At 44.7% G+C, this 13,235-nt stretch overlaps 1 protein-coding gene across 1 annotated transcript; it reads right to left on the reverse strand.

Moving 5' to 3' along the window:
• Positions 1-943: 943 nt before the first annotated feature.
• MRPS16 (mitochondrial ribosomal protein S16) lies at positions 944-10,721 on the reverse strand. Its single transcript, XM_038740027.1, has 3 exons — positions 10,519-10,721; positions 5,034-5,294; positions 944-1,190 (listed from the first exon to the last, which is right to left on the reverse strand). The coding sequence occupies exons 1-3, from the start codon at positions 10,529-10,531 to the stop codon at positions 1,051-1,053; spliced, it is 414 nt and encodes a 137-aa protein (XP_038595955.1). The 5' UTR covers positions 10,532-10,721; the 3' UTR covers positions 944-1,050.
• Between the last annotated feature and the right edge of the window lie 2,514 nt (positions 10,722-13,235).

Genomic DNA, 13,235 nt, shown 5'->3' on the forward strand with positions numbered 1-13,235 from the left:
GGAAGGAGGCCCTCCCAGACTGAGCCCCCTCCTTCCTCTCAATCAATCAATCAATCATATTTATTGAGCACTTACTGTGTGCAGAGCACTGTACTAAGCGCTTGGTAAGTACAAGTTGGCAACGGAGAGAGACGGTCATCATCATCATCATCATCAATCGTATTTATTGAGCGCTTACTATGTGCAGAGCACTGTACTAAGCGCTTGGGAAGAACAAATTGGCAACATATAGAGACAGTCCCTACCCAGCAGTGGGCTCACAGTCGAAAAGGGGGAGACAGAGAACAAAACCATACTAACGAAATAAAATAAATAGAATACATATGTACAAATAAAATAGAGTAACAAATATGTACAAACATATCTACATATATACAGGTGCTGTGGGGAAGGGAAGGAGGTAAGATGGGGGGATGGAGAGGGGGGTGAGGGGGAGAGGAAGGAAGGGGCTCAGTCTGGGAAGGCCTCCTGGAGGAGATGAGCCTAGAAGACCCTCCCTCTCCACCCCACCACCTTACCTCCTTCCCCTCCCCACAGCACCTGTATAGATGTTTGTACAGATTTATTACTCTATTTTACTTGTACATATTCATTTTATTCTGTTAATATGTTTGTTTTGTTGTCTGTCTCCCCCTTCTAGACTGTGAGCCCGCTGTTGAATAGGGACCGTCTCTATATGCTGCCGACTTGTGCTTCCCAAGCGCTTAGTACAGTGCTCTGCACACAGTAAGCGCTCAATAAATACCCCACTGTTGGGTAGGGACCGTCTCTATATGTTGCCGACTTGTGCTTCCCAAGCGCTTAGTCCAGTGCTCTGCACACAGTAAGCGCTCAATAAATACGATTGAATTAAGACTACAGCCCAGGTCCTCTGACTCACAGGCTCGTGCTCTACCCACTGGGCCACGGTGCCCTCCCTTTCTCGGTGCCAGGAAAACACACGTGACATCGAAAAAGTCCTTTATTCACAGTTTGGGAAATAACAGGGTGAATTCTCAGCCCAGGAAGAATCACACACTACTTCCATTACCCAGTTCACGCTTCCACAAGTTAGCTTTCGGTCGCCTCCTGCTCTTTCGCTTCCGGACTTGTCTTCTCAGATGCTGAAACGGCTTCTAGCGCTCTTGCCCGGCGTAACCTTTCGGCATTTGTGATGGTCATGGGATGCAGCGGGAAAAATCCGGAGAGACCTAGAAGGGATCATCAATCGTATTTATTGAGCGCTTACTATGTGCAGAGCACTGTACTAAGCGCTTGATAGAACTGTCCTCCCCCGTCAGGTCTGCAGTCTTGGGAGAGTGGCAAGTAGGTACGGGGGGAAATACCCCCCATCTTACCTCCTTCCCTTCCCCACAGCACCTGTATATATGTATATATGTCTGTACATATTTATTACTCTATTTTACTTGTACATATCTATTCTATTTATTTTATTTTGTTAGTGTGTTTGGTTTTGTTCTCTGTCTCCCCCTTTTAGACTGTGAGCCCACTGTTGGGTAGGGACTGTCTCTAGATGTTGCCATCTTGTACTTCCCAAGCGCTTAGTCCAGTGCTCTGCACACAGTAAGCGCTCAATAAATACGATTGATGATGATGATGATATCTATACTATTTATTTTATTTTGTTAGTACGGTTTTGTCCTCTGTCTCCCCCTTTTAGACTGTGAGCACACTGTTGGGTAGGGACTGTCTCTCTATGTTGCCATCTTGTACTTCCCAATAGCTTAGTACAGTACTCTGCACCCAGTAAGCGCTCAATAAAAACGATTGATTGATTGATTGATTGATTGAAATGAGGATGAGCTCAACAGTCAGATCTACAGCCAGAAGAACCGTTCGGGGGGACCCCAGCTATACAGTTCTTTCCCCATTTACACAGCTCCCACCCCTTATTTTAAACCTCGCTTAGCTTTTCAAGAAGATCTGCTTTAACTGTTGCAGGAAACTCAGCTGAAGTGCGAAGTCAACTGGCTCCTCCACCAACTTCCCTCAGAAAATTTGCTCAGTTGAATGAAAGGGCAAAGGCTCCCGGAAAACTGTCGATATTCTCATATATGTTGCCGATTTGTGCTTCCCAAGCGCTTAGTACAGTGCTCTGCACACCGTAAGCGCTCAGTAAATATGATTGAATGAATTTCTCCATCATACCCCCAAGACATCCCGATGGTCCCTGGGGAATGCTCTGGAGATTTCAGTCCAAACTCCCTTTGTTATTAGGACTTTGCCAGTAATTGATTTTTTTGCCCCCCTGGGGGACAGCGGCCAACCAACCCGCAGTCCACGCCTGGGAGCCTGAGATAATAATAATAATAATGTTGGCATTTGTTAAGCGCTTACTATGTGCAAAGCACTGTTCTAAGCGCTTGGGGGGGGGATACAAAGTGATCAGGTTGTCCCACGTGGGGCTCACAGTCTTAATCCCCATTTTACAGATGAGGTAACTGGGGCTCAGAGATGAGTCCGACTTTGATGAGGCACTCAGTGCGGCGCTCTGCACGCAAAGGAAGCGCTCAATAAATCCCACCGATTCACTGTTGGATATGAGGAGGGAGCGCATTCCAGGCCAGAAGCTCTGATAGTTAAGAGTATATCTTTGGAGCTGGAAGGCGAAGGTTAGTATATTCCTAAGTGTTGGTCAGGATGGAGAATAAAGGTAATATAAATCACACAATCCCTTTTTTCATTCTAGGAATATACTATAATATACTATAAATATACTATACTTTAAATGTTGGTCAGGATGGAGAATAAAGGTAATATAAATCACGCAATCCTTTTTTTCATTCTAGGAATATACTATAATATACTATAAATATACTTTAAATGTTGGTCAGGATGGAGAATAAAGGTAATATAAATCACGCAATCCCTTTTTTCATTCTAGGAATATACTATAATATACTATAAATATACGATGCTTTAAATGTTGGTCAGGATGGAGAATAAAGGTAATATAAATCACGCAATCCTTTTTTTCATTCTAGGAATATATTATAATATACTATACTTTAAATGTTGGTCAGGATGGAGAATAAAGGTAATATAAATCACGCAATCCCTTTTTCATTCTAGGAATATACTATAATATACTATACTTTAAATGTTGGTCAGGACGGAGAATAAAGGTAATATAAATCACGCAATCCCTTGTTTCATTCTAGGAATATACTATAATATACTATACTTTAAATGTTGGTCAGGATGGAGAATAAAGGAAATATAAATCACGCAATCCCTTTTTTCATTCTAGGAATATACTAAAATATACTATAAATATACTATACTTTAAATGTTGGTCAGGATGGAGAATAAAGGTAATATAAATCACGCAATCCCTTGTTTCATTCTAGGAATATGCTATAATACACTATACTTTAAATGTTGGTCAGGATGGAGAATAAAGGTAATATAAATCACGCAATCCCTTTTTTCATTCTAGGAATATACTATAATATACTATAAATATACTTTAAATGTTGGTCAGGGTGGAGAATAAAGGTAATATAAATCACGCAATCCTTTTTTTCATTCTAGGAATATACTATAATATACTATACTTTAAATGTTGGTCAGGATGGAGAATAAAGGTAATCTAAATCACGCAATCCCTTTTTTCATTCTAGGAATATACTATAATATACTATACTTTAAATGTTGGTCACGATGGAGAATAAAGGTAATATTAATCACACAATCCCTTTTTTCATTCTCTGGCCCTAATCACTATTAAAAGGACGGGCAGGAAAAGTTCACTGTGAATTTGGGCTCTTCTGCAGACCTCAACATTTTTAAGATCAGTTCACTTGTACGGGATATTTTTCTCCACAGTTTCGTCACCTGGCTTTTAACACCCTTAAATCTTCCCTGTCCGAGGCCGCGTACTTTCTAAGATTTCCATTCTTTTTCCCCTTAAGGTACACTTAGATTGTCTAATTAGCTTGTTTGTCACCTGTCTACGTGTTTTGTCACCTGTCTACATGTTCTGTTTTGCCATGCTTCGTTTTGTCGTCCGCTGACTGTGAGCCCGTTGTCGGGTAGGGACCGTCTCTACGCGTCAATCAATCAATCAATCAATCGTATTTATTGAGCGCTTACTGTGTGCAGAGCACCGTACTAAGCCCTTGGGAAGTACAAGTCGGCAACACATAGAGACAGTCCCTACCCAACAGTGGGCTCAGTCTAGAAGGTCAAGGGTTCAATCCACTTAACTTCCCCGTGCCTCAGTTACCTCATCGCCAGCCTGTACCTCCCAAGCGCTTAGTCCATCATCATCATCATCATCAATCATATTTATTGAGCGCTTACTGTGTGCAGAGCACCGTACTAAGCGCTTGGGAAGTACAACTTGGCAACACATAGAGACAGTCCCTACCCAACAGTGGGCTCAGTCTGGAAGGTCATGGGTTCAATCCACTTAACTTCCCCGTGCCTCAGTTACCTCATCGCCAGCTTGTACCTCCCAAGCGCTTAGTCCATCATCATCATCATCATCAATCGTATTTAAATCAATCAATCAATCATATTTATTGAGCGCTTACTATGTGCAGAGCACTGTACTAAGCGCTTGGGAAGTACAAATTGGCAACACATAGCTACAGTCCCTACCCAACAGTGGGCTCACAGTCTAAAAGGGGGAGACAGAGAACAGAACCAAACATACCAACAAAATAAAATAAATAGGATAGAAATGTACAAGTAAAATAAATAAATAAATAAATAAATAGAGTAATAAATATGTACAACCATATATACATATATACAGGTGCTGTGGGGAAGGGAAGGAGGTAAGACGGGGGGATGGAGAGGGGGACGAGGGGGAGAGGAGGGAAGGGGCTCAGTCTGGGAAGGCCTCCCGGAGGAGGTGAGCTCTCAGCAGGGCCTTGAAGGGAGGAAGAGAGCTAGCTTGGCGGATGGGCAGAGGGACTGGGGGCATTCCAGGCCCGGGGGATGACGCTCAATAAGTACGACTGGATCGACCGGGGATTCGGACCCAGCGATCCGCTCCCTCTGATCCGGCGATCTGGCCACGTTACCGAGGAGTTTCTCCACGGGTTTGGTGAGGTGCGCCCCGCTGCCGATCCAGTGGCGGATCCTGTCCAGGTTGAGGCCCACCAGCTTCTCGCCGTTGCCGTTGGGCAGGGGGTCGTAGGAGCCCAGCTGCTCCAGGTACTTGCCGTCCCGGGCCCGCTTGCTGTGGGCGGCCACGATGCGGTAGAAGGGCCGGTTGGTGCAGCCGCCCAGGGCCAGGCGGATGGAGACGTGGCCCCCCACGTAGGCCTTCAGGAGCGGCCGAGCTGAGGGGGCGAGAAAACCCGTCGGTGGCCCCCGCGCCCTCCCCGGCGGCCCCGGCCTGGGGCCGGACCCCGCTCGGACGAGCCGTGGGCCCCCACGGATCCGCCACCCTCTTACCTCCTTCCCTTCCCCACTCTACGTTTGTAAATATTTGGTACTCTATTTATTTTGCTTCTACATATCTATTTCATTTTGTTAGTAGGTTTCGTTTTGTGCTCTGTCTCCCCCTTTTACACTGTTGGGTAGGGAACCGTCTCTAGATGTTGCCAGCTTGGACTTCCCAAGCGCTTAGTACGGTGCTCTGCACACAGTAAGCGCTCAATAAATATGATTGATGATGATGATCTTATCTTCTATCTACCCCAGCACTTAGAACAGTGCTCGGCACATAGTAAGCGCTAACAAATATCATCATTATTACTACCAGTGGCCCCAGGGTGGGTCGGTCCCTCTCCCGGCCCCTCTCCCCAATCCTCCACCCACCGTGCATTGGCACTCTGTCTATCAGTCAGTCAACCAGCCCCCTTTTTCCTCTCCCCCTCCCCACAGCACCTGGATATATGGATATATGTTTATACAGATTTATTGCTCTATTTTATTTGTACATCATATTTATTCTATTTATTTTATTTTGTTAATATGTTTTGTTTTGTTCTCTGCCTCCCCCTTCTAGACTGTGAGCCCACTGTGGGGTAGGGACCATCTCTAGATGTTCCCAACTGTACCTCCCAAGCGCTTAGTACAGTGCTCTGCACATAGTAAGCGCTAACAAATATCATCATTATTACTACCAGTGGCCCGGTCCCTCTCCCGGCCCCTCTCCCCAATCCTCCACCCACCGTGCATTGGCACTCTGTCTATCAGTCAGTCAACCAGCCCCCTTTTCCCTCTCCTCCTCCCCATCCCCGCCGCCTTACCTCCTTCCCCTCCCCTCAGCACTTGTATATATGTATATACAGATTTATTACTCTATTTTATTTGTACATATTTATTCTATTTATTTTATTTTGTTAATACTTTTTGTTTTGTTCTCTGTCTCCCCCTTCTAGACTGTGAGCCCACTGTGGGGTAGGGACCGTCTCTAGATGTTCCCAACTTGCACTTCCCAAGCGCTTAGTACAGTGCTCTGCACATAGTAAGCGCTAACAAATATCATCATTATTACTGCCAGTGGCCCGAGGGTGGGTCGGTCCCTCTCCCGGCCCCTCTCCCCAATCCTCCACCCACCTTGCATTGGCACTCTGTCTATCAATCAACCAGCCCCCTTTTTCCTCTCCCCCTCCCCATCCCCGCCACCTTACCTCCTTCCTCTCCCCTCAGCACTTGTATATATGTATATACAGATTTATTACTCTATTTTATTTGTACATATTTATTCTATTTATTTTATTTTGTTAATACTTTTTGTTTTGTTCTCTTCCTCCCCCTTCTAGACTGTGAACCCACTGTTGGGTAGGGACCATCTATGTTCCCCACTTGTACTTCCCAAGTGCTTAGTCCAGTGCTGTGCACACAGTAAGCGCTCAATAAATACGATTGAATGAATGAACCTACCCAGCCCTCCTTCAACCTTCCCCTCCACCCATCCACTTATGATGATAATAATAATAATGATGGCATGTATTAAGCGCTTACTATGTGCTCTAAGCACTGGGGAGGTTACAAGGGGATCAGGTGGTCCCACGGGGGGCTCACAGTCATCATCCCCATTTTACAGATGAGGGAACTGAGGCCCAGAGAAGTGAAGTGACTTGCCCAAAGTCACACAGCTGACAATTGGCGGAGCCGGGATTTGAACCCATGACCTTCTGCCTCCCAAGCTCGGGCTCTCTCCACAAGGCCACACAGCTCCATCATCCATGAGAAGCAGCACGGGGTAGTGAATAGAGCCCGGGACTGCCATCATTATTATAAGTATTATTATTATTAATATTATGTGATACGATTGAATGAATGAATGCATGGGTACCCCAGCGCTTAGAACAGTGCTTGGCGCATAGTAAGGGCTTAGCAGAGGCCATCATTATTATAAGCATTATTATAATTGTTATTAATATTATGTGATACGATTGACTGAATGAATGAGTGAATACCCAGCGCTTAGAACAGTGCTTGGTGCATAGTAAGCGCTTAGCACATGCCATCATTATTGTAAGTATTATTACCATTATTAATATTATGTGATGCGATCGAATGAATGAGTGAATACCCCAGCGCTTAGAACAGTGCTTGGCGCATAGTAAGCGCTTAGCAGATGCCATCATTACTATAAGTATTATTATTATTAATATTATGTGATACAATTGAATGAATGAATGCATGAGTACCCCAGCGCTTAGAACAGCGCTTGGCGCATAGTAAGGGCTTAGCAGATGCCATCATTATTATAAGGATTATTATAATTGTTATTAACATTATGTGATACGATTGAATGAACGAATACCCCAGTGCTTAGAACACTGCTTGGTGCAGAGTAAGCGCTTAGCAGGTGCCATCGTTATTATAAGTATTATTACTATTATTATGTGATATGATTGAATGAATGAATGAGTACCCCAGCACTTAGAACGGTGCTTGGCGCATAGTAAGCGCTTAGCAGATGCCATCATTACTATACGTATTATTATAATTGTCATTATGTGCTACAATTGAATGAATGAATACCCCAGCGCTTAGAACACTGCTTGGTGCATAGTAAGCGCTTAGCAGGTGTCATCATTATTATAAGTATTATTACTATTACTATGTGATACGATTGAATGAATGAATACCCCAGCGCTTAGAACGGTGTTTGGCGCATGGTAAGCGCTTAGCAGATGCCATCATTACTATAAGTTTTATTATAATTGTTATTAACATTATGTGCTACGATTGAATGAAAGAATACCCCATCGCTTAGAACGGTGCTTGGCGCAGAGTAAGCGCTTAGCAGGTGCCATTGTTATTATAAGTATTATTACTATTATTATGTGATATGATTGAATGAATGAATGAATACCCCAGCACTTAGAACGGTGCTTGGCGCATAGTAAGCGCTTAGCAGATGCCATCATTACTATACGTATTATTATAATTGTCATTATGTGCTACAATTGAATGAATGAATACCCCAGCGCTTAGAACACTGCTTGGTGCATAGTAAGCGCTTAGCAGGTGTCATCATTATTATAAGTATTATTACTATTACTATGTGATACGATTGAATGAATGAATACCCCAGCGCTTAGAACGGTGTTTGGCGCATAGTAAGCGCTTAGCAGATGCCATCATTACTATAAGTTTTATTATAATTGTTATTAACATTATGTGCTACGATTGAATGAAAGAATACCCCATCGCTTAGAACGGTGCTTGGCGCAGAGTAAGCGCTTAGCAGGTGCCATCATTACTATAAGTATTATTACTATTATTATGTGATACGATTGAATGAATGAATACCCCAGCGCTTAGAACGGTGCTTGGCGCATAGTAAGCACTTAGCAGATGCCATCATTACTATAACTATTATAATTGTTATTAACATTATGTGATACGATTGAATGAATGAATACCCCAGCACTTAGAACACTGCTTGGCGCAGAGTAAGCGCTTAACAGGTGCCATCATTATTATAAGTATTATTACTATTATTATGTGATACGACTGAATGAATGAATGAATACCCCACCAATTAGAACACTGCTTGGCGCATAGTAAGCGCTTAGCAGGTGCCATCATTATTATAAGTATTATTACTATTATTATGTGATACGATTGAATGAGTGAATGAATATCCCAGCGCTTAGAACGGTGCTTGGCACATAGTAAGCGCTTAGCAGATGCCATCATTATTACAAGTATTATTATTATTATTAATATTATGTGCGGGAGCCGGGATTAGAAGCCATGACCTCCCGGGCCCGGGCTCTTGGTGCTGAGCCACGCTGCTGCTTAACAAATCCCAACGTGATCCCTTCAAGGCCCTACTGAGAGCTCACCTCCTCCAGGAGGCCTTCCCGGACTGAGCCCCTTCCTTCCTCTCCCCCTCTCCATCCCCCCCATCTTACCTCCTTCCCTTCCCCAAAGCACCTGTATATATGTATATATGGTTGTACATATTTATTACTCTATTTATTGATTGATTCATTTTACTTGTACATATCTATTCTATTTATTTTATTTTGTTAGTATGTTTGGTTTTGTCGTCTGTCTCCCCCTTCTAGACTGAGAGCCCACTGTTGGGTAGGGACCGTCTCTCTATGTTGCCAACTTGTCCTTCCCAAGCGCTTAGTCCAGTGCTCTGCACACAGTAAGCGCTCAATAAATACGACTAATGATGATGATGATATGTTGCCAACTTGTCCTTCCCAAGCGCTTAGTCCAGTGCTCTGCACACAGTAAGCGCTCAATAAATACGACTGATTGATTGATTGAGCCCGTTGTCGGGTAGGGATTGTCTCTATCTGTTGCTGAATTGTACTCCCCAAGCGCTTAGTCCAGTGCTCTGCACACAGTAAGCGCTCAATAAATACGATTGATTGATTGAGCCCCTTGTTGGGTAGGGATTGTCTCTATCTGTCGCTGAATTGTAATAATACTAATAATAATGATGATGGCATTTATTAAGCGCTTACTACGTGCAAAGCACTGTTCTAAGCGCTGGGGAGGTTACAAGGTGATCAGGTTGTCCCACGGGAGGCTCACAGTCTTCAACCCCATTTTACAGATGAGGGAACTGAGGCCCAGAGAAGTGACTTGCCCAAAGTCACACAGCTGGCAGTTGGCGGAGCCGGGATTTGAACCCATGACCTCTGACTCCAAAGCCCGGGCTTTTTCCCACTGAGCCACGCTGCTTCTCTAATTGTCCTTCCCAAGCGCTTAGTCCAGTGCTCTGCACATAGTAAGCGCTCACTAAATACGGCCCCTGTATATATGTATATATGGTTGTACATATTTATTACTCTTTATTTATTTATTTATTTTGCTTGTACATTTCTATCCTATTTATTTTATTTTGTTGGTATGTTTGGTTCTGTTCTCTGTCTCCCCCTTTTAGACTGTGAGCCCACTGTTGGGTAGGGACTGCCTCTATGTGTTGCCAATTTGTACTTCCCAAGCGCTTAGTACAGTGCTCTGCACATAGTAAGCGCTCAATAAATACGATCGATTGATTGATTGATTGATTGATTGAATGAATGAATAAATACGATTGAATGAATGAATGAAGGGGGGGGCGGGCGCACTCACCGGGCCGGACCATGTTGGGGTCAGAGGTCAGCGCGCCCCGCGGCCTGCAGGGGGCGCTGGGAAGAACCGAACCGGACCGAACCAAGAGGGGCTGGTCCCGGGGGGGGGGGGCGAAGGACGGACACGAGGATGGCGCCCCCCGGAGGACGGCGATGGGGGGGTCGGGCCTCGCTCCTCACAGGCCACCGCACAACGTCCGCCCCGAGAAAACGGGGAGCCGCCACCGCCCCCGCCGGAACCGGAAATACGTAGCAATCCCCCCCGGCCGCCCCCCCTCGCGACTTGGTACGGCCCGACCGTATATCGCCGAATAGGCGGCGCACTCGCATTTCTCCCGGGACCCCGGGCGCATGCGCAGGACGCACGGCCTGGGGACTCCCTCCCTCCCTCCCTCAGCCCACAGTTATAACAGTAATAATAATAATAATAATGTTGGCATTTGTTAAGCGCTTACTATGTGCCAATCGCTGGTTAATTATAATAGTAATGTCGGCATCATCTATTAAGCGCTTACTATCATCATCAATCGTATTTATTGAGCGCTTACTGTGTGCAGAGCACTGGACTAACCGCTTGGGAAGTCCAAGTTGGCAACGTATAGAGACAGTCCCTACCCAACATCATCATCATCATCAATCGTATTTATTGAGCGCTTACTATGTGCAGAGCACTGGACTAAGCGCTTGGGAAGTACAAATTGGCAACATCTAGAGACAGTCCCTACCCAACAGCGGGCTCACAGTCGAAAAGGGGGAGACGGACAACAAAACCAAACGTACTAACAAAATAAAATAAATAGAATAGATATGGACAAGTAAAATAAATAAATAGAGTAATAAATATGTACAGACATATATACAGGTGCTGTGGGGAGGGGGAAGGAGGTAAGATGAGGGGGATGGAGAGGGGGACGAGGGGGAGAGGAAGGAAGGGGCTCAGTCTGGGAAGGCCTCCTGCATTTCACCGATCTTGGAAGTCGAAAGCTCAATTGTTGATAAGTGTTCAATAATAATTATATCATCTCTTAAACCACTAGGTGCTAAGAGCAGGAGTAGATACAAGTTTGAGGTGCAACAGAGCCTCTGCCCCACATGGAGCTCATAAGCTTTCATGCCTATTTTGAAACCCCTTACCATCTGCTTTAAAACACTCAATCAGCTCGACCCCCTCCCAATCTCACTAATTTCTTACAGCAAAATATCCCTCATGCTTCCCTTCTATCACCTTGCTCACAGAGAAGCAGCGTGGCTCAGTGGAAAGAGCCCAGGCTTTGGAGTCAGAGGTCATGGGTTCAAATCCCAGCTCTGCCAATTAATAATAACAATAATAGCATTTATTAGGCGCTTACTATGTGCAAAGCACTATTCTAAGCACTGGGGAGGTTACAAGGTGAACGGGTTGTCCCATGTGCGGCTCACAGTCTTAATCCCCATTTTACAGATGAGGTAACTGAGGCACAGAGAAGTTAAGTCTCCCTCACCCCCCTCTCCATCCCCCCACATCTTACCTCCTTCCCTTCCCCACAGCACCTGTATATATGTTTGTACATATTTATTACTCTATTTATTTTACTTGTACATATCTATTCTATATATTTTATTTTGTCAGTATGTTTGGTTTTGTTCTCTGTCTCCCCCTTTTAGACTGTGAGCCCACTGTTGGGTAGGGACCGCCTCTATATGTTGCCAACTTGTACTTCCCAAGCGCTTAGTACAGTGCTCTGCACACAGTAAGCGCTCAATAAATATGATTGATTGATTGATTGAGCACTTAACAGTGGCGAGAGTCCGGCCTTGGGAGCCTGAGGTTGTGGGTTCTAATCCCAGCTCCGCCACTTGTCAGCTGTGTGACTGTGGGCAAGTCACTTCATTCACTCAATCGTATTTATTGAGCGCTTACTGTGTGCAGAGCACTGGACTAAGCGCCTGGGAAGTACAAGTTCGCAGCATATAGAGACGGTCCCTACCCAACAGCAGGCTCACGGTCTAGAAGGGGGAGACAGACAACAAAACAAAACATATAAACCAAATAAAATAAATAGAATAAATATGTACAAGTAAAATAAATATAGTAATAAATCGGTACAAACATATATACATATATACAGGTGCTGTGGGGAGGGGAAGGAGGTAAGGCGGGGGGATGGGGAAGGGGTTCTAATCCTGGCTCTGCCACTTGTCAGCTGTGTGACTTTGGGCAAGTCACTTCACTTCTCTGTGCCTCAGTTACCTCATCTGTAAAATGGGGATTAAGACTGTGAGCCCCCCGTGGGACCACCTAATCACCTTGTAACCTCCCCAGCACTTAGAACAGTGCTTTGCACATAGTAAGTGCTTAATAAATGCCATTATTATTATTATTATTATTATTATTATTCTCTGGGCCTCAGTTACCTCATCTGTAAAATGGGGATTAAGACTGGGAGCCCCACTGGGGACAACCTGATCACCTTGTATCCCCCCCAGCGCTTAGAACAGTGCTTGGCACATTCGTTCATTCGTTCAGTTGTATTTATTGAGCGCTTACTGTGTGCAGAGCACTGTACTAAGCGCTTGGGAAGTACAAGTCGGCAACATAGAGAGACGGTCCCTACCCAACAACGGGCTCACAGTCTAGAAGGGGGAGACGGACAACAAAACACGTAGAAAGGTGCCAAGTCGTCGGAACAAACAGAATTAAAGCTAAATGCACATCATTAACAAAATGAATAGAATAGT

Source organism: Tachyglossus aculeatus, chromosome X1, assembly GCF_015852505.1.
Source record: "Tachyglossus aculeatus isolate mTacAcu1 chromosome X1, mTacAcu1.pri, whole genome shotgun sequence".
Taxonomy (NCBI): domain Eukaryota; kingdom Metazoa; phylum Chordata; class Mammalia; order Monotremata; family Tachyglossidae; genus Tachyglossus; species Tachyglossus aculeatus.